General features: G+C 55.4%; 8 protein-coding genes across 8 annotated transcripts; 6 read left to right on the forward strand and 2 right to left on the reverse strand.

Moving 5' to 3' along the window:
* Positions 1 to 148: 148 nt before the first annotated feature.
* On the forward strand, positions 149 to 2,167 carry SYR1 (arginyl-tRNA synthetase; the record flags this gene model as incomplete). The annotated part of the gene is made up of 2 exons (XM_056213517.1): positions 149 to 1,953; positions 2,005 to 2,167. 2 exons carry the CDS (start codon positions 149 to 151, stop codon positions 2,165 to 2,167), a joined length of 1,968 nt encoding a protein of 655 aa, XP_056073825.1.
* Positions 2,168 to 3,132: 965 nt separating this feature from the next.
* Positions 3,133 to 5,508, reverse strand: N0V89_004736 (uncharacterized protein; the record flags this gene model as incomplete). Its single annotated transcript, XM_056213518.1, has 2 exons — positions 3,133 to 5,262; positions 5,317 to 5,508. The coding sequence occupies 2 exons, from the start codon at positions 5,506 to 5,508 to the stop codon at positions 3,133 to 3,135; spliced, it is 2,322 nt and encodes a 773-aa protein (XP_056073826.1).
* A 434-nt stretch (positions 5,509 to 5,942) lies between these two features.
* N0V89_004737 (uncharacterized protein) lies at positions 5,943 to 6,269 on the forward strand (the record flags this gene model as incomplete). Its single annotated transcript, XM_056213519.1, has 2 exons — positions 5,943 to 5,976; positions 6,043 to 6,269. 2 exons carry the CDS (start codon positions 5,943 to 5,945, stop codon positions 6,267 to 6,269), a joined length of 261 nt encoding a protein of 86 aa, XP_056073827.1.
* Positions 6,270 to 6,843: 574 nt separating this feature from the next.
* Positions 6,844 to 8,363, forward strand: N0V89_004738 (uncharacterized protein; the record flags this gene model as incomplete). Its single annotated transcript, XM_056213520.1, has 4 exons — positions 6,844 to 7,021; positions 7,070 to 7,087; positions 7,139 to 7,427; positions 7,490 to 8,363. 4 exons carry the CDS (start codon positions 6,844 to 6,846, stop codon positions 8,361 to 8,363), a joined length of 1,359 nt encoding a protein of 452 aa, XP_056073828.1.
* Positions 8,364 to 9,074: 711 nt separating this feature from the next.
* On the forward strand, positions 9,075 to 10,871 carry N0V89_004739 (uncharacterized protein; the record flags this gene model as incomplete). Its single annotated transcript, XM_056213521.1, has 2 exons — positions 9,075 to 9,078; positions 9,112 to 10,871. The coding sequence occupies 2 exons, from the start codon at positions 9,075 to 9,077 to the stop codon at positions 10,869 to 10,871; spliced, it is 1,764 nt and encodes a 587-aa protein (XP_056073829.1).
* Positions 10,872 to 11,208: 337 nt separating this feature from the next.
* N0V89_004740 (uncharacterized protein) lies at positions 11,209 to 12,345 on the forward strand (the record flags this gene model as incomplete). Its single annotated transcript, XM_056213522.1, has 2 exons — positions 11,209 to 11,215; positions 11,618 to 12,345. 2 exons carry the CDS (start codon positions 11,209 to 11,211, stop codon positions 12,343 to 12,345), a joined length of 735 nt encoding a protein of 244 aa, XP_056073830.1.
* A 2,029-nt stretch (positions 12,346 to 14,374) lies between these two features.
* N0V89_004741 (uncharacterized protein) lies at positions 14,375 to 15,185 on the forward strand (the record flags this gene model as incomplete). Its single annotated transcript, XM_056213523.1, has 3 exons — positions 14,375 to 14,506; positions 14,566 to 14,610; positions 14,673 to 15,185. 3 exons carry the CDS (start codon positions 14,375 to 14,377, stop codon positions 15,183 to 15,185), a joined length of 690 nt encoding a protein of 229 aa, XP_056073831.1.
* A 2,053-nt stretch (positions 15,186 to 17,238) lies between these two features.
* On the reverse strand, positions 17,239 to 17,511 carry N0V89_004742 (uncharacterized protein; the record flags this gene model as incomplete). Its single annotated transcript, XM_056213524.1, has 1 exon — positions 17,239 to 17,511. One exon carries the CDS (start codon positions 17,509 to 17,511, stop codon positions 17,239 to 17,241), a length of 273 nt encoding a protein of 90 aa, XP_056073832.1.
* Positions 17,512 to 17,885: the final 374 nt, after the last annotated feature.

The following is a 17,885-nucleotide window of genomic DNA, read 5'->3' on the forward strand; positions in this document are numbered from 1 at the left end:
GACTCACGCACCTTCCTGCTCAGCGTACAGTCGACGCAAACCCTCCCGTGTCAGCCCAGAATACGCAATAAAACACCCCCCAACGCGCAACAAGTCCACGCGACGTTATACTCAGATCGACACACGACCTTTTGCTCCATTGGTAAACATGGATGCTGCTACGCAAGCAAAGGCCGTCGAGACCTTGACGGCCAAGCTACAGACGCTCGGCATCAACGAGGTGCCTGCCGAACCAAACACATACCCTGCGCTCAACCCCTTCGATCTATACCGTTCGCACGTCGCTGGACTGCTCTCGAAATCCACAGGCATCGACTCCAAGATCGTATACCCCGCGCTCCAGAGGACTGTCAAGACTGAGCATGGCGATCTGCAAATGGCCGCGGCGGCCCTCCGTCAGAAGCGCAAGGACATGAAAGAATTCGCGAAGGAGATCGCAGACGGCTTTCCGGAATCTCCATTGATCGAGAAAGTCGTCGTCATGGATGCGCTTGTGATGTTTTGGTTCAAGTCTCAGCCATTGACCAGCCTCGTGGTTCCCGCTGTGCTCAAATCTGGCGCGTCGTACGGCTTCAACAACTTCCAGGGTCTCCGCGACCCATCCGATCCCTCCAAAGGCCGAAAAAAGATGATCGTCGAGTTCAGTTCGCCAAACATTGCGAAGCCGTTCCACGCAGGCCATCTCCGAAGCACAATCATTGGTGGTTTCCTCGCGAACTTATACGATGCTGCCGGCTGGGACGTCACGAGGATGAACTACTTGGGTGACTGGGGCAAGCAATACGGCGTTTTGGCAATAGGATTCGACCTGTACGGATCAGAGGAGGAGCTCGTCAAGAACCCCATTGGTCACCTTTACGACGTGTACGTCAAGATATCAGCAGTCTCAAAGGAAGAGGGAGACAAGATGAAGGACTTGAAGCAGAAGATTGACGAGCTGAAGAAGGAGGACAAGGATGCGTCTGAACTCGAGAAGGAGCTCCAGCAAATCGCTGACAATGGCGTGGACGAGAAGGCGAGGCAATACTTCAAGAGGATGACCGAAGGAGAACCTGTCGCTCTGGGCATCTGGAGACGATTTAGGGACCTTTCCATCGAAAAGTACAAGAAGACATATGCCCGACTCAACATCCGCTATGACGACTACAGCGGTGAATCGCAAGTCAAGGACGAGAGCATGGACCACGCAGCGAAAGTCATGGAGGAGAAGAAGGTCAGCGAGAACAGTGAAGGCGCTATTATTGTCGACTTGACCAAGTACTCGAAGAAGCTGGGCAAGGCGGTTGTGAGGAAGAAGGACGGTACCTCTCTATACCTTACTCGTGATATCGCGGCGGTGTCAGAGCGATTCGAGAAGTACAAGTTCGACAAGATGATCTACGTGGTGGCCAGTCAGCAGGATCTGCATTTGGCTCAGCTTTTCAAGATTCTGGAGGCTATGGGCTACAAAGAGCTGGCCGCTGCTTGCTCGCACGTAAACTTCGGAATGGTGCTTGGCATGTCGACTAGGCGAGGAACTGCAAAGTTCCTGGATGACATTCTTGAAACCGTTGCCGAGAAGATGCACGATGTCATGAGGACGAATCAAGCCAAATACGAACAGGTCGCGGAGCCCGAGAAGACGGCAGACGTCCTGGGTATTTCCGCCGTCATGGTTCAAGACATGAAGGGCAAGCGTATCAACAACTACAACTTCGATATGGACAGGATGACCAGTTTCGAAGGCGACACCGGTCCCTACTTACAGTACGCACACGCTCGTCTCTGCAGCATTACCCGAAAGGTCACTGCTGCCGTTCCAGAAGTCACAGACATCGACCTCGCCACCGCAGCGGATCTCACGCTCATCACCGAGTCTCAAGGCATAGATCTGGTGCGCCAACTAGCCGCCTGGCCCGATATCTTCATCAACACGCTCAAGACTCAGGAGCCTACTACCGTGCTGACGTACCTGTAAGTTATTCCGACCCTTTAAAGTCTCAGATGATACTAACGAAGACATAGCTTCAAGCTGACGCACGCCCTATCGTCGTCTTACGACCACCTCCAGATTGTCGGATCCGAGAGGGAAACCATGCTTGCTCGTTTGGCGCTGTACACCGCAGCCCGCCAGACGCTCAACAACGGCATGCGCATCCTTGGCTTGAGCCCCGTCGAGCGCATGTAGGCGTTGTGCGACTTTCCCTTTCTTGACGCCGTCGCCGAGAGGCGTCGGCTCAAGTCACTTCATACGCACCGTGAGGGCACTGTAATAGGAGACAATGCCTGTGTCCCCGCGAGCCTGGTAACAGGAAGGCTGATTGTGTCTTCTGGCTGGAGGTGTACTGCATATGTCTGGCGTTTGAATTAGCATGTTCAGTTCAGGTGCGTTAGATACTTTGGAGGGTACGGGCACGGGTACGGCTAGGGAGTCGGATTGATACCACGGTAGGAGATAAAAGTAAGAGTGTGCATCTGTGGAGCTGCGTAACGCTCAATTCGTGCCACGAGCATACGCACATTTGCTTGTAGATATCCCATCTCGGGGTTCCATTGCTTCTTCTTGACATCACATCACACTAGACGTTTGATCCTCCTGCGTGCTCACTGCTCAGTCATATCTACACACTTCCGTGTAGCAAGTGCCCAGCCCACAAACGCAAGCAGAGCAATAACCACCGGCTGCCCAAACGCAGCCTCCTTCCTCCGCTGACTATACATCCCTGTACCTACCGCTCAGCTAGCTCCGTCCCTCCCTTCTCCACCCCACCCCCCTGCACGCAATCCGGTGGACGAATAGACGAAGACAAAATAAAGAATCATTCGCACAACATCAGGTCACTACGTCCACTACAATTTCCACCATTTCACTTGAATACCTTTGTAAAATTACAACGACTAATTATCTGCTTCTCAGAACCGGGTATCAAAGCGGCCAGTACCTTGAAAGCACAAGCACACAGCGTTCTGTTCTCTAACGCAACCTCCCGTGACCATGATCTTATCTTACACACGCCAAAGCACCCCATGAGAAGACAATTCCGCAAAACGCACCTCCCTCCGATCCCGTCTGTGACCTTGCTCTTTATCTTGATGCTTAGCCCGCCTATACGCTCGACCATCTGCCTCGCGGCCGTCAGCGTAATGCCGTTCCTAACGGCGACGAGTGCGGCTCCGGCTGCGACTCCGATTACGACTACGGCTCCGCGAGCGAGTGCGATCGCGCCGCCTTCGATCGCGATCACGATCTCGGCTTCTGTCGCGCTCCTTTGCGCGGTCTCGGTCCGGCTCGCGATCGGTCTGGGTAGTGGTAGACTCGCGACCGGGGAGGTAACGGTCTGACTCCTGCAATCTGGTTCTACCATCGCGGTTCCCATCGTAGCGATCGTAGTCACGTTTCGTACGGGTGTCTCTCCTGTCGTCTCGCCTGTCGTCTCTTCTGTCGTCTCTTCTGTCGTCCCGCCTGTCATCCCTCCTGTCGTCCCTCCTAGACCTCGTGTGCTCGCCCCGGTCGTTCCTCTCGCGACTGTCGTCCCGTCTACGACCACCGCCTGGCGCCCAGCGATCAATCCTCTCAGGGCTCCGGGAACGACTGCCGCCACGGCGACGCCCAGCAGGCGAGCGCTCGCGGTTGCGAGGGGCCCCGCGAGAGCGAGACCTCGTACGGGAGCGAGATCTCGCGCGGTCCTTACGACGGTCGTCAGGCGAGGGGCTCCGGCGAGACTTGCGACGAGAAGAGTATGTTTCTCTAGACGGACTCCGTGCACGGCGCGAGTCCCGGTCGTCACGACGAGAGCGCTTGTCGTCGTGATCATCTCTAGCCTTCCGTCTGCTGTCGTCGCGAGCCCTCGAGGAACGCTTCTCATTGTCTCGTCGTGAGCGGCGGTCGTCTTCGACAATGGATGCACGCCTGTCGATGCGGCTCCCACGTGAGCGGCTCCGGCTGTGCTTTCGCATGCTCACACTACGAGCAATGCTACGAGAGCGGGAATGACCCCTAGATTTGTCGTGCTTGTTGTGAGGAGGCGGTCTGTCCCACCTCGTCTTGGCATCAGACTCGGTAGAATTAAGAATGAGGCCTTCCTCTATAAGGGGGCCTTCATCCTTTGGAGTTTTCGGTATAGCTGGCGAACCCCCGGTTTTATCCTCCGTTTTGGTGGGTAATTTGGTTGCTGGTGAGTGTGATTTGCTGTCGATCGCGGCCAACCTAGCAGCGACTGGATCCTCCGGCACCAAAGACTTTGGTGGGCGCGCTTTCCGTGGTGGAGGCTCGAGTGATACTGAACGCCGCGAGAGAAAAGGCCCGCGGGACTTCGACTTCTTCATCTCTTCGGTTTCCTGGAGTAGAGCTTTGAGTGCCAGATCATCATCGACCTCAACTTTGACATCTTCAATTTTGACATCTTCGACCTTGTTATCTTGAACCTTGACATCCTTAACAGGCTTGGGTGATCTTGTGCGCGACCTGCGTCTTGCTCTTATGCGGTCATCGTCGCGATCCCTCGAGCGATCTCTACGCCGGTCTGGTGTCCTGCTGCGTGCTCGACTTTCCCGGTGGTGCTCACGTCGACTATCACGACGGCGATCTCGGTCTCGATCTCGGTCCCGGTCGCGATCACGCTCTCGTTCGCGCTCACGTTGTCGCTCCTCCTCCTCAAATTTACGTTCACGTTCTTTGTCTTCTTCTCGGATCCTCTTGAGGCGGGCAGCTCGTTCGGCCTCCTCCTTCTCTTCCTTTTCCCGCCTGCTCCGCTTATCTTCTTCTTTCTCGCGTTCGATGCGCTCGCGGTCGTGGCGTCGACGTTCCTCTTCCTCTTCGCGCCTCTTGTCCGCACGGGCTTGGCGTTCTTTTGCACGAGCCTCGTCCTCCTCCCGCTCACGGCGACGGCGATCCTCTCTCTTTGCCTTTTCTTCTTTCTCGCGCGCGCGCTCCTCTTCCATCTCCTTCTCCCTCACAGCTTCGCGCTCACTGCGCCTTTGCTCTGCCTCGCGAGCCCATTCCTCCTCGCTTTTGCTCCCTCGCTGTTCTTCTTCGGCAGCCACTTCTGCTCCGACTTCAGCCACGCGATATTCGCGCATCTTTTCACGGCCTTGGGACTGTATGAGATTGTTGACCATTTCTTCAATAGCGTCGCGTGCTGCCTTGTATATATCGCTGCGCTCTCCAGCGCCTTCGATCAGTCCCGCAGCCATGTTGGGATCTCTTGATAGTAATGAGGGGGTCTTGTCGGTTTCGCGATCGACTAGTTCTTCTAGGGATTTAAGGAGGTCGGCTTTCGCAGGCTGGTGAAAGGTTATTGACTGCCGCTGATGTGAATGTCATGAAGCAGAACTTACGCTGGCCTCAAACTGCGCCCGCACCGCATTGCGAATGCTGTCGAATTCGCCCTTCTTGCGGAATGTGTGCACAAGTTGATCAATGGCAGAGCGCTTCGACTGCTCCAAGGGAAGCTCCGAAGTTTTAAGTTTCTTATGCGGGCGAAGCGCAGGGTCGCCGTCTAGGCCGTGTTTGCGGTCCACGTCTGCCATGTCGAGTGTGTGGTCGAGCGAAGGGCGGGTTACGGTCGAGTTGGAGAAGCGCACGACGCAGGTGTTATGAACGAAGTATCGAGCCGTGGCGCAGCGATTGGTCGCGCACGGAGCTATTATAGCTGCGCGGGCTTCCAAAAGCACAATTCGACAATGAACGTTGCGAATAGCATGGCTTCAAGCAGGTTGTTTCTGAGAAAGTAGACGTGAGGTGGTGGCAGTTGCCGTTCCTTACGTCTTGGCGCACGTGACAGTCGCTGCTTCCCTCGTTGAGCTCCGCGCAAACAGGCCTCACATCCCGGCCCTGGGCGGACAGAACGCGACCGCACAACACACAACTCCCCGGCCCTGAGCTATCGCGATAGCATCTGCATCCCCCCAATTGCAGCCACCACGCTACCTTACGGAAACTCGCAAGCTCGAAAACGCCCGCAATGGTTCACAAGGTGCTCTTCTGGGGCGGACTCGGTAAATATCTCACCACCCTCCGCGCAGCCGCTGGAGCTATCTACTGACAAAAATGGTGTAACGCAGGTGTCGGCGTGAGGCTATGGCAGCTCGGCATCGAGATGCGCCCCCTCTTCAACCGCGAATCGCTCTGGGTGTACCCCGTCTTCGCAGGCATCGGTGGTAGCTTTGGATACTGGCTCATGGGCGTCGAGCAGCGACAATGGAGGGTATTGGCCGACCGACGAGACGCCCTGCTCGAGAAGCGTGCACGAAGGAAGGAGCGCGAGGAAGCTGCGGTGCAGGAGGCATAAACCAAAGCTGTACGTAGACTTCGGAAGAGAGCTCAAGGGTCGTCTTCGCCCTGGTACGCGTCTCATGGGATACAGTTGAGCTAGGTCCGCTGCACCTAGGTAAAGACGCTGGCGGAGGAGGATTACGCGCGTTGCGGGACAGTGGGAGTGGGCGTTAATGTACTTTACGACTCCTTGAGCCGAGGACTCACTTTGTACAAATTCCTCAAAGCACCAAAAGCATCATCAAATTGAACCCACCTATGTTTCGATATTACAGTGAATGGCAATGTAACTATCACGGGAAAGCTGCTGCAATGCGGTGCATGCGTCGATGTTGCAATCGGGAGCTGCCCAGATCCGGTAATACTGCCAGCTCGATGACTCCTTCTCCATCCTCAGCTAATCTCCCACATGAGGAACTACCTTTTCGTGCTACAGTATTGACAAGATGACACTGTGTCCATGTCCAAAATGAACTAATATCTATGCCACAACGACCTGCGAGGTCGAGCTACCTCCTACCGAAAGATACGTCACCTGTGTCGTGCCTGCCAAGCCCACCTCGCTCCTACACCTCCCTCCAATCAGAACCATGTCTAGCGGCAAGCCCAAAGGCATTGTCGTATTCTCCGGTGGGAGCGCTGCCAATAATCTTGTCGATGTATTCAAGACTGTCAGAGAGGATAAAAAGTGCCAGTTGAGCTATGTCATTCCCATCAGCGATAATGGCGGTAGTTCATCAGAGTTGATAAGGGTCTTTGGAGGCCCAGGTAAGTCACTCCACGTTTGTAAAGTCATATATAAGTAACATTTATTAGGAATCGGTGATGTTCGCAGTACGTGAAAGCACAGGGGGTTCTATTTGGCCAGACTAATCCATTCACCAGGCCGTCTCGTGCGCCTCATACCAGATGACCCCGACCACGACGACAGCGAAAAAGCAGCCATCAAGATCTTCTTCAATCACCGCTTGCCTAAAAATCGGGCCACAGCTAGACAAGAATGGATGCAAATCGTCGAAGCCAGCCACAGCCTTTGGACCAACATCTCCACGGCCAAGAAAGAGCTCATGCGTGCCATCCTCAACTCGGTCAATTTCGAGATCTTAAAGAGGATGAGACCGAGCTCGACGTTTGACTTTTCGGGTGCGAGTATCGGCAATTTGTTTCTGACGGGGTGAGATTCTCTTCCCCCCAGATACTCGTGTGAACATACGAATATTGATACATGTACACTAGTGCCCGCCTCTTCACCGGCTCCTTCGAATCCGCAATCTACCTCCTCTCCTCCATCTGCTCCGTCCCAAACCACACCTCCGTCCTCCCCGCCATAAACACAAACTTCACGCACCACATCTCCGCCGGCCTCTCAAACGGCACAATCATCACAGGCCAAAACTCCATCTCGCACCCCTCCGAAACTACTGCCCTCGACTCCACCCCCTTAACCGCCCACGAGGACACAGAGCGCCACGACGCCATCGAAGACGCTAATCTCCCAGGGACGCTACCCACCCTGCGGAAGCAGTACATCAACTTCAGCAAAGCAGACGAAGACGACCTCCCCGCGCGGATAGAACGCCTCTGGTACATCAACCCCTACGGCCAAGAAATCCGCCTCGCCGCCAACCCCGCCGTCCTCTCCGCGCTCACATCCGCCCAAGCCATCATCTACAGCATAGGCTCCCTCTACACCTCGCTCATCCCCTCCCTCATCCTAAAAGGCGTCGGCCACGCCATCGAGAACGCCGCCATCAGATATAAAATCCTCATACTAAACAGCACGATCGACCGCGAAACAGGTCCTTCAGCGACACCCTTCTCAGCGCTGGACTTCGTCGCCGCGATAGCGAAGGCGTGCGCCGAGAGTAAGGGGTCCCCTGCCGACGTGCACAAACTCGAATACAGCAGCTACGTAACGCATGTAGTTCACTTGACTGGGCCGGGGACGCCAGCGGTAGACAGGGAAGCATTGAGGGGGCTTGGCATCGAGACGATCAAGGTGTATGGGAGGAGGGGAGAGGGAGAGGGCTTCGTGAGGTATGATGAGAAGGGGTTGGTGCAGGCGTTGGAGGTTACGATGGGGAGGGGGATCCGAGGGCGGAGAGGGTGAGGAGGAATACGCTTGAGGGGTGAGGGGTGAGGGGGTGGTGTAGAGAGGATATGACTATTTAGAACTGAAGTCCTTTCTCGAAGGGATTTGTATTCACGCGTCTGAGCATCAATGGCTGGTGGGTACATTTGGCATTCCACCCACGTTTAGAGTATGAGTGGGGATATCAATATGTTTTGCGATTATCTGCAATGTCTTACGTCTCGACTGTATCGCCAGGAGCAGACATGCGGTCTTCCTGGGGGACGTCTACTTTGCACGCTGTCCGAATTGGGGCGTTGTGTACTGGTGAATACACAGTCTTGAACAAGATCTCCAGCAGAAGGATTACCCTGGCCGACATACTTATGTGTTTAAGTGTCTAAAGTGATCTAACGTTTGTGATCTGTGACAGTGGACAATTGTATGGTAAACATGACTGAATATTGCTCGAGGTATCATGTATAGTAGATATGTACTCTTCTTGTACCTCAGAGGCAATCTCTGGCCAATCGTATTGATCCGTTACGCAGCTCACCGATGGTCCGCTCTACGATTCGTACGCGCCAAGTCCTTACCCCTGCACCTCTGCTACAAGGCATCTCTTACAGCGCCACTGACAAACGATCTGCTGCAGATGAGTAATATCTCGAACCATGGACGAGACGCTGCATTTGGCGTGCCTCCGGTGAGTTCCCCTGTCGCTTACGCGCTGCCGCCCGCACAAAAGCCATGGGTACCCTCGTTCCTGCCGTTCAGCAGGCGTTAGTGACGATGCTTTCCAGCAACGAGTTTCGTGTCTTCGATCTCTTCCCGCTGGCCAACAACGGCGATTCGAAGGTTCTGTTCCGAGGCCGGACCAGAGTACTGCCTCTACCCACAGATGAGAGTTATGAGACGCTTTCGTATGTGTGGGGTCAGAATCCACCAGCAGTAATGATTGAAGTCGATGGATACGAAGTTGCCATTACCCCAACCCTGGCGGCCGCACTCAAGCGTTTGCAACTTCCGGACCGTCCGCGGACGCTGTGGATTGATCAGTTGTGCATCGCGCAAGCCGACGATGCCGAGAAGGCAAATCAAGTACCACGTATGGGTCAGATCTATAGCAGTACGGCACGTTGTTTGATATGGATGGGCGATGTCCGAGCCGATATAGCCATGGCAGACGCGGCTTCGGCCTTTGACTTACTGACTTATATGGTCGACGAGGCGGATGCCACACGGTCGAAACCCCTTGAGGTCCCCTCGTGTCTGGCATCAGAGGAGGCCGTGAAAGCCGCCATGGAAGCTCTTTCGTCAATCCTCATCGGGAAGAATCCTTGGTGGGAGCGTATATGGACGCTACAAGAGGTCATCTTGCCTTCGAAGGCGCTCATGGTGTGGGGTCCATTGTCAATCGATTGGGCTGTGCTAGCGGCAGGACACAACATTCCCTCACTGGTATGGCCGCACATCGATACTTACAACCAGCTCGTTTCGCAGGTCAGGGGACTGCAATTCGCGCGCAGGAAAACCGAAAGTCCAATAGACATCGCCTTCCGCTGGGGATTTAGGAAAGCCACGCATCCGCTAGACAAAGTGTACGGCTTCCTTGGATTGTTTCCGCCTGGGACCCTCAAGAGGGCTGGTAACCCCGACTACGACCTGCCCGCCGCTAAGCTGTATAGCATGTTTACTGTGGACATGATAGAATGCGAGAAGGACCTGCAGCCTATCGCATTGTGGTCCGCAAACCACTTTCCGCAAAGTACGCCCAATATGCCCAGTTGGGCATTCGACATGAGCAACCCAGCGCGGGGGTTTGGTGATTTAGCCGTGCGTATGAACTTTCCGGGCAGTGACAACATAGCTTGGTTCTTGAAGTTTACGTATCCGGTATACAGTGCGGCTGGCGACTCCGATATCGACTGGGACCAGTTCTCCTTCGACCCGGAATCCGGCCGACTAAATTTGACTGGCCAACTTGTAGATAGCATCCACGTAGTAGGTGCTCCGCTCGAGAGTGACAACCCAGACACCAAGGACGTTCCCGATCGGGAGGTCATTGCGCGTATCAAGGGCTGGCGCCAACAAATCGAGCACGTGTACCGTGAAAAAAAGTGGCCAGATGGTAGTGAAGGCCCCACGGCATGGCTAGACTCCTTCTGGCGGGGCCTCATAGGAAATCTCGCAGGCGCAGAGTTGACGCCAGAACGCTACGCCAATGAAGAGGATATAGCTGCCGTGCAGCGCTTCGTCGAAGCGGGTCAGCGAGAGCCTATCAGTCCATGGATATTCGCCACCATGACATACCGAACTGTTGCTCTCACCGAAAGCGGGCGTGTGATGTTCCTCCCGCGCCACTCGCTTGTCGGAGATCAGGTCTGGCTCTTGCATGGAGGCAAGGTCCCGTTCGTTCTGAGGCCATTGTCAGAAGGGCGGGAGGGGGAAGGTGCCTTCCGGTTCATCGGACCTGCATATGTGGACGGAATCATGCACGGGGAGGCATTTCGTGAAGGGAGTAAGAAAAGCATAACACTCGTGTAGAAGCTGTGCAACTAATACCATGGTCTTCCATGACTAACGCTCAGCGATTGCATGAGCTGAGTGTGATTGACCAAAGGGACGAAGACATCTTGATTGCATGAGTGATGGAACACTGATGGCAGGTGGGCACTCTGTATGCACTAGCGCGCTGCTGCCTCGTCTGGCAGAGCTCTTTCCTACACCAAATTCTAGGGAAGGTGCCTCTTAGCATACGGCAGTAACGTCAGCACATACGATTCAGTATCGAGTCACAGCTTTGAAGATGAATTATAGAGCGAGTTACCCTAGGCTATATAATGCTCTAAATTTAGCTGATCTTATTCAGAACACGGGCGCTATGTTTGGTACGTAGCGTCTAGCGCATAATCCAGTTCCTCATGTCGGCCACTACGCCGAGTATGGTTCACAAGACACCAGCTAGGACGATAGATAAACATCCGAGGCTTGATCGACCATCAAGTGGGGTCGGAGAAAGGTCCGGGGGCGACAATACGTCATGTACTAGAGCCCGTTCTACAAAAGCTCGTCCACAACGTTCCAGTTACACAGAACCCCTATAATCTCGGTGAACGGAACCAGACACCTGCGAAAAGGAATATGGCACCGACCACCGCGCCCAATGATATCTTGCTATTCAGCTACCCGTCCTCACCATTCGGGAAGAGGGTAGCTTGGTACCTGCAGCTGCGAGGGATCGAATACGCGCTTTGTGTAAGCATGAATGATTTGAGTTATTGGACAGATAGCTGAGCCGTCTCAGGAGCAACCAGTGACGATGCCGCGCCCAGACTTGGAGAAGTTGGGCGTCAAGTATCGGCGAATACCCATTTTAGCGATTGGACGAGACGTTTATCTCGACACGAGGCTCATTCTGCGAAAACTAGAGGAGAAGTTTCCGAATGGTAAGCTGGGCAGTGACAAGCCGGAGCAGCAGTTCACCGAGAGACTGCTGGAGAGGTATATGGTGGAAGGGCCGGTATTCCAGCAAGCCGCAGGCTTGGTGCCGTCGGCGTTTCTCAAGGACCCTACATTTGCTAAAGACAGGAAGGGGTTCTTGGGCCGAGACTGGACTCCAGAAGAGATGGATGAAAGACGGCCGGAGTGTCTGGTGTTCATTAAGAATCTGTTTGACCTGCTGGAAACGACAATTTTGGCCGACGGGCGCCAGTGGGTTCTTGAAACCGAGCGGCCGTCCTTGGCTGATTTACAAGGTGAGACCTTTTCTCTTTTGATGATTCGTCAGTCGATATTTCGATCCTCGCGGGCTTTTGCAGTGGTTGGTGGTGTGTGGTGCAACAGTGGCCAGGCAAGGAAGAGCATTGCTATATCGAGGAAGAATCGGGCAGTACTCGCTCCGGGGCTAGAGTCGGGCACTTTCAACCTTGCATTGGGCATAGGCACTGGCTCGTTGTTGACGGGCGTATGGAAATGCCGTGTATTCGAAGCAGCAGAGCGTCATCTGGCACCGGGCTAACGTTCAAACACAGCAATATGGCCCGTGGATTGGGTGACCAACATGAGCATGCCGTCCCATGTCGTGTCGGAGGAACGGTTCCCCCAAGGTGTATGCTTGGATATCGCGTTTTCGGGCTGCCCTCCAGGATGCTGACTCTGCGCTAAAGCCGGTTGCCATGACTGGAGATGAGGCGGTTAGCTACATCCAAACCGTCCAAGGAGGCAAGGAGCCGAACCCTGAAGACTGCGTGCCCGAGGACGACCCCCCAGGAATTCGAACGAGACACGCTTGTGGAAATATATCCTTCGGACTGGGGCAGCGAGCATCGCGACGCGGGACGGCTAGTTGCGTTAGCCCCAGACGAAGTGACGATCATGGGCGCGGGCGCTCTGGACTTGCGGATACATGCACCGCGCACAGGCTACAAGATGACAGCGGTTGGGAAGGACGCGGCGAAGGGTGGCACAAAGCTGTAGTATCTGGCCAGTTGCAGCAATGCAGGGTCGCGCAGATGCAATGAAAGTGTACTTATAGTCGGCTTTGGGCACAGCGTGATGCGAGCCATGGCGACTGGCAGCATCGGTGCAGTGAAGGTCCCACGGCGCACGTGCTTGGTGCCTGAGGGCAGAGTGCAGCGTAGCGCACATGGTCAGGCCGACGTGTGAGCTAATTGGGAGGGGCCACGACAGTTGTCTCAAGGGTGACGGGATGGGCAGGCAAGTGGAATCAAGTGGTTCGGCGGCGGCTGCAGGCCGTTCGAGGATGGAGCCTGTGCTGGGGAAGGCTACTGCGACCTATTTTCTTCCATCACGGCGTTGCTCAGTCGCCGTTTGCAGCATGCAGCCGTGCCCAAGAGTGCAATGCGCGTCGGGGGCTAGCGGTGGCCAGGACGTGCAAACTCTGCGCGTCTACCGTGGAGAGGAGTCGGTGAGGGCAGTGAGATGATGGACGGCGGTCGACGGCGGTCCCATGGCGATGATGTTGTGCGATACCCACACGGCTCTGTTCTTGCCAGAGCGGTGACTGGAGCGAAGGCGACCGGTGACGCTGTGGGCGGCCAGTGGCTGGGACGCTGCGGCGCGCCGGATCGCTGGGCTCCATCGCTGCCCAACCCACGCCACTACAGACGACCGACGTCTCCACACGGCGAGCCTCGCTGCGCAATGGCAGCAACCCAAGCCAGACAACGCTCGCTCGTCGGGTTCCTGAGGCTCGCTGGGCCGCGCCTGCCCGTCAAATACACCCCAGAGCCCGCCGTGGCCATGCCGAATTCCTTTTCCCTCTCCTCCACCTCTGCCGCCATCGCGAACCCTCGGCGACGACACCTAGACACCGCCTACAGTACTTCAGACCACGGTACCGCCTTAGCACCGTGACTTTGACTTTCGCGTCGGCCCCAGCTTGCTGCCCGACCGATTGACGTGCAGAGCACCCCGCCAATCGACGCGCCTCGTCTGCAGGCGGCCTCCACTCCCCGCGGCGCTCTCGCCTGCTCTCTAAAGAGCCGCACACCCTCAGCGCGCACACAGCAGGTATCCTTCCTGTCGTCCGCGCCGTTGTCCTACCGCGTGTTCCTACAGTGTTGCGCAGCGCTCTGTCATCGGTGTGACTTGTGAGGTACCTGGACTTGACAGCTGAACGTAACCTCCGAGGAACCATCCCATACCAGGACACCACAGCTGCGACCCTCGTCGCCTCCCCTGCCCCGGCCCCCCCAAAAAGGTCGCCGCAAGCATCACGCAGCACGCCTACAGCCCACGCTTGCGAGCCGGAGCCCAATTGCCGTATATTGGTCAACCCCCCGGATCTGCCTGATCCTGCTGAACCGCTCCATTCTGGACTGCTCTCCTGCCGACAACCAGTCCGTGGCCATTCTAGAAGTCCCTACTTCTTCCGTATAGAGACGGTTTTGCGTCGGAGCCTTGATCATTTGGAGCCTGGAGCCCCTCCTTGCCCGCTTCTAGCGCAGCCCTGCTCGGCCCTCGACACTGACATCAGTGTCCTCTTTTCCCATTCTCCTACCTACATACCTCTGATTCTACTCACCATGTCGTCGCGCATGAATCAGTGGTTCGTCCCAGGTGAAGGCATCGCTCGCGAAGTCATCACCGCCGATATCCAGCGTTACCTTGGGCCTGATGCTCTCGTAAGGCCCGGCTCAGGCACTGGCGAATATGAGGTACGCCACTCCCCTCACTTGCCACCGTGTCGAGTGCGCAGCACTAACAAGCTGAACAGGGTCGCTCAGGATATTGGATAACCGCATACCGGACTCTCACATCGGTACGTCGAGCGCGAGCTGCGCGAGTAGCAGAGATAGGGCACCCGACTGACAGTGACGATAGCAAATGATTCAGGATTTGCGATCAGACTCGCAGCGTTGGCAGGCTGAGAAAGACCGCGGACGCGGTGGAGGTACCGCTCACATTGGTGATAAAAAGGTGACCAGACACCCTGACGCTTCTGTAGTGGCATATCAGGATTCTACCATCCATGCTTCGCGCCAGTATCATGGCCCGACCACTTCAGATACATATGCTGCCCCATCAAAACCGAGCTACTCAAGTCCGTCGTATGGTGCCAGTGAATCCCCACACTACACTACTACTCCCACGGCTCCCTATGGTTCCCATGCCTACCAGGCCCCATCGCACGCAGCGCATCCCGCGCAGCCTCGGACGGATCCCACTTACTATGGCCAGCACGCATCCTATGGATCGACGCCCGCGCCTCAATCGTACTCATACTCACAGCCTCCGGTCCAGGATCCCTACGGACGCACTCCGGCACCCCAGTACACGCATGCTACTCCAAGGTATTTTGGTTATTATGAGCCTCACTTCATGGATTATCACTAAGCCCCGCCAGTGTTGTTGCCGCGCCAGGCTACTACATTGCCTCAGACGGCCGTCGTAAGTGGGATTTTCTTTTGTAACTTCTGCTTCTAGCTAACCTAGGCGCCACCAGAATACCCCCTTTCGCAACAGCCTCAGCAACCGCAACCACCACCGGCTGGCCGCCGGAGAGGTTAGTAAGTCCTGGACATAGCCACTTTCCACGGATAGCTGTTTCATACCATTGTGCCGGAGGTAGATTTTCCATGGCCGCCAGTTACCTCAGTCTGTTCCTCCGTCATTACACTGGTCTGGAGATACCCATACCATTTTGCGCCACATGAGCCTGGAGTCTTACCGTTACCTTTTAATGGCTGCTTTTTCATTCCAAGGATCTGTTTGATTTTTCCATTACTTCTAAAAGCGGCTGTTAGAGTGGGTCCGTGGTGTAAGCTGGCCCAGGAGTTAATTGTTTTGTTCGACCCTGGGATTCTGGTGTGAAAGCCAGTATACGCTTCTTCCCGTGGAGTCGTAGTTCTGCCCAACGACTTTTAATGTACGTTGTCCACCAAGGTCATCCAAACTGCCAGGAAGCCACATAGCAAGGATACACGATCACAAGGCCGCTAGCGATCTTCATCAATCCGCAGAGGGACCTTGCCGGAATGGACACGCTTTTTCTTTTTACCTGGGCTTTTCGCACGTTTCGTTATTTACTTAACCGGAGCGTTTTGATTGCATCACGTTGATTGAGCGTTTCGCATCTACGCATGTATATACCTTCAGCTCGTACGATTTACCACGAAGGAGATGTCTTACGACCGGATGGCCAAATGTTGTTTTGCATAGCGGACGAGGGTGGGCGAGATGCTCAGCTCGAATCAGACTGCGTACACATGTCCATGGAAATCTCCACGTCGCATTATTGAACCACCGTCTAGCCTTCCGTTTCCCCATTCAGCTGATCCTTGATGCCCAACCTCGAGCCGCCGCAATTTAACAGTCCCAACCACAGCTGAAGCGATCTTCTTCTCTTTAGCAGATAATGAGACGTACCACAAGATGTTCCGGTTCTCCCACGTTCTGTTATCCACCCCACGCTTTCATTTATCCGCATCAGTCATCAGGTCGCAATGTCAGCAGATAGTCTTGCTTTGATGCCAATACTACCAAAACCCGGTTCATATGTTCGGCGCAGATTCTGCGCTCGTATTTCCCAGCGCTGCGGATCCTGCACGATGAAGCAGCAATGCAGCGTTTGACCACGCCAATCTAGAAACCGGCTAGGCAAGCCATTCGCACAGCTTGCTTGCTTCACTGGTCGGATGCTCCGAGCGGCCAATGCGCGCGCCCATGACTTGCATGAGCTGCAATGCGGACGAGAGTGCATGCGCTGCGCAAAAGGCCCGCAATCATGACATGTAGCGAAGCGCGTCACTTTGTAAACTTTGTACTAGATGCGCGGGGCTATACGCTCACGTTCAAGAGGTACTCTGCGATCATATCTCAATTCAGACGTTTACACCGCGCATTCGCATCTATCTTATATTGCGGCACAGTACCTGCAAAGACGTACTCCGCATCCTGCGCACCATGCACAAGCAAGCCACCTGGTCATCTCGATGTATCCTAAACGCCTTCACATGCTAGCGCCCGACGCCCTGGATCCTCCGGCCCTGACATGCACGCTTCTTTAACGTGTCCTTCGGAAGAATGCCATCGGGCAGTGCTGCAGATCGGTGAGGGCTTGTCGGGCCGGCGCGTGGTCGGCTTCGGCCCGCGAGGTGGGTGTCGGACGCAAGGTAGGCCTCGTGGTCTACGGAGGACGGATGTGCCGAATAGGAAGGGCGGTCCTGGGTGCAGAGGGGAGATGAGCGTGTGGGCTTGCATGGGCACGCGACGTCATGTCCTGCTGCCAGTTGCCAGTTTGGCACTTCCTTCTCCCCTCCTCTCCAACAGAGAGAGATACCTAATCAAGTTGACATCTCGTCTCAAGTCCATCCCTTTCACCCTCCAGTCTTGTCGACAACCTCACACCATACCCCATCCAACCTCCCAAATCTCAATCTCTCCTCTTCTAATCCTTCTCCTTCTCCTTCTCCTTCCCATTCCTCCCCCTCCCACCATACATCGCCTCCTGCCGTCCCCTATCTTTCTTCCCCTCAATCCTATCCAACGCATCCTCAATCAGCCCGATGTGCCCCCGCAGCGTGCCTTCTAGCTCGTCGAGGCGGGCTTCTTGCTCTTCGAGGTTGCGGTCTATGCGGGTGCGGAGGTAGAAGGTGCTGGAGGCGAGGGCGAAGAGGTTGAGCGTGGGGAGAAGGGTGGCGGGGCGGAGGAAGGCGGTCATTTTGGAAGATGGCGGGGATGGGTTGGGTTGAATGGGTAGGAGATTGGGATGGATGTGAGAGGGGGGTGTAGAAAGGATTACGAATCGCCAGAGGAGAATAGGGTTTTTCTTTATGGAGGTTAGATGCTATTGATCGATGACGACATGGATTGTTTGATTCTCAGGACTGATGGTTCGGTGGACGTTAGACTAATCCACATCCATGGAAGCAATTGTGCTCGGATGAGGTTGCACGCGAGCACGTCCGTGATCTACAAGTTCCAAGACGGGTAAAGTGCGATCGAGGTGAATGACGCGCAGCACGGGATCTCGGGACCACGCGCCACGCGACGACCCACCTTTTCCCCAGCACCTCACCGCGTCGCGCCAAATCA

This window comes from Didymosphaeria variabile (genome assembly GCF_027946475.1).
Source record: "Didymosphaeria variabile strain IMI 356815 chromosome Unknown scaffold_3, whole genome shotgun sequence".
In the NCBI taxonomy this organism is placed as follows: Eukaryota; Fungi; Ascomycota; class Dothideomycetes; order Pleosporales; family Didymosphaeriaceae; genus Didymosphaeria; species Didymosphaeria variabile.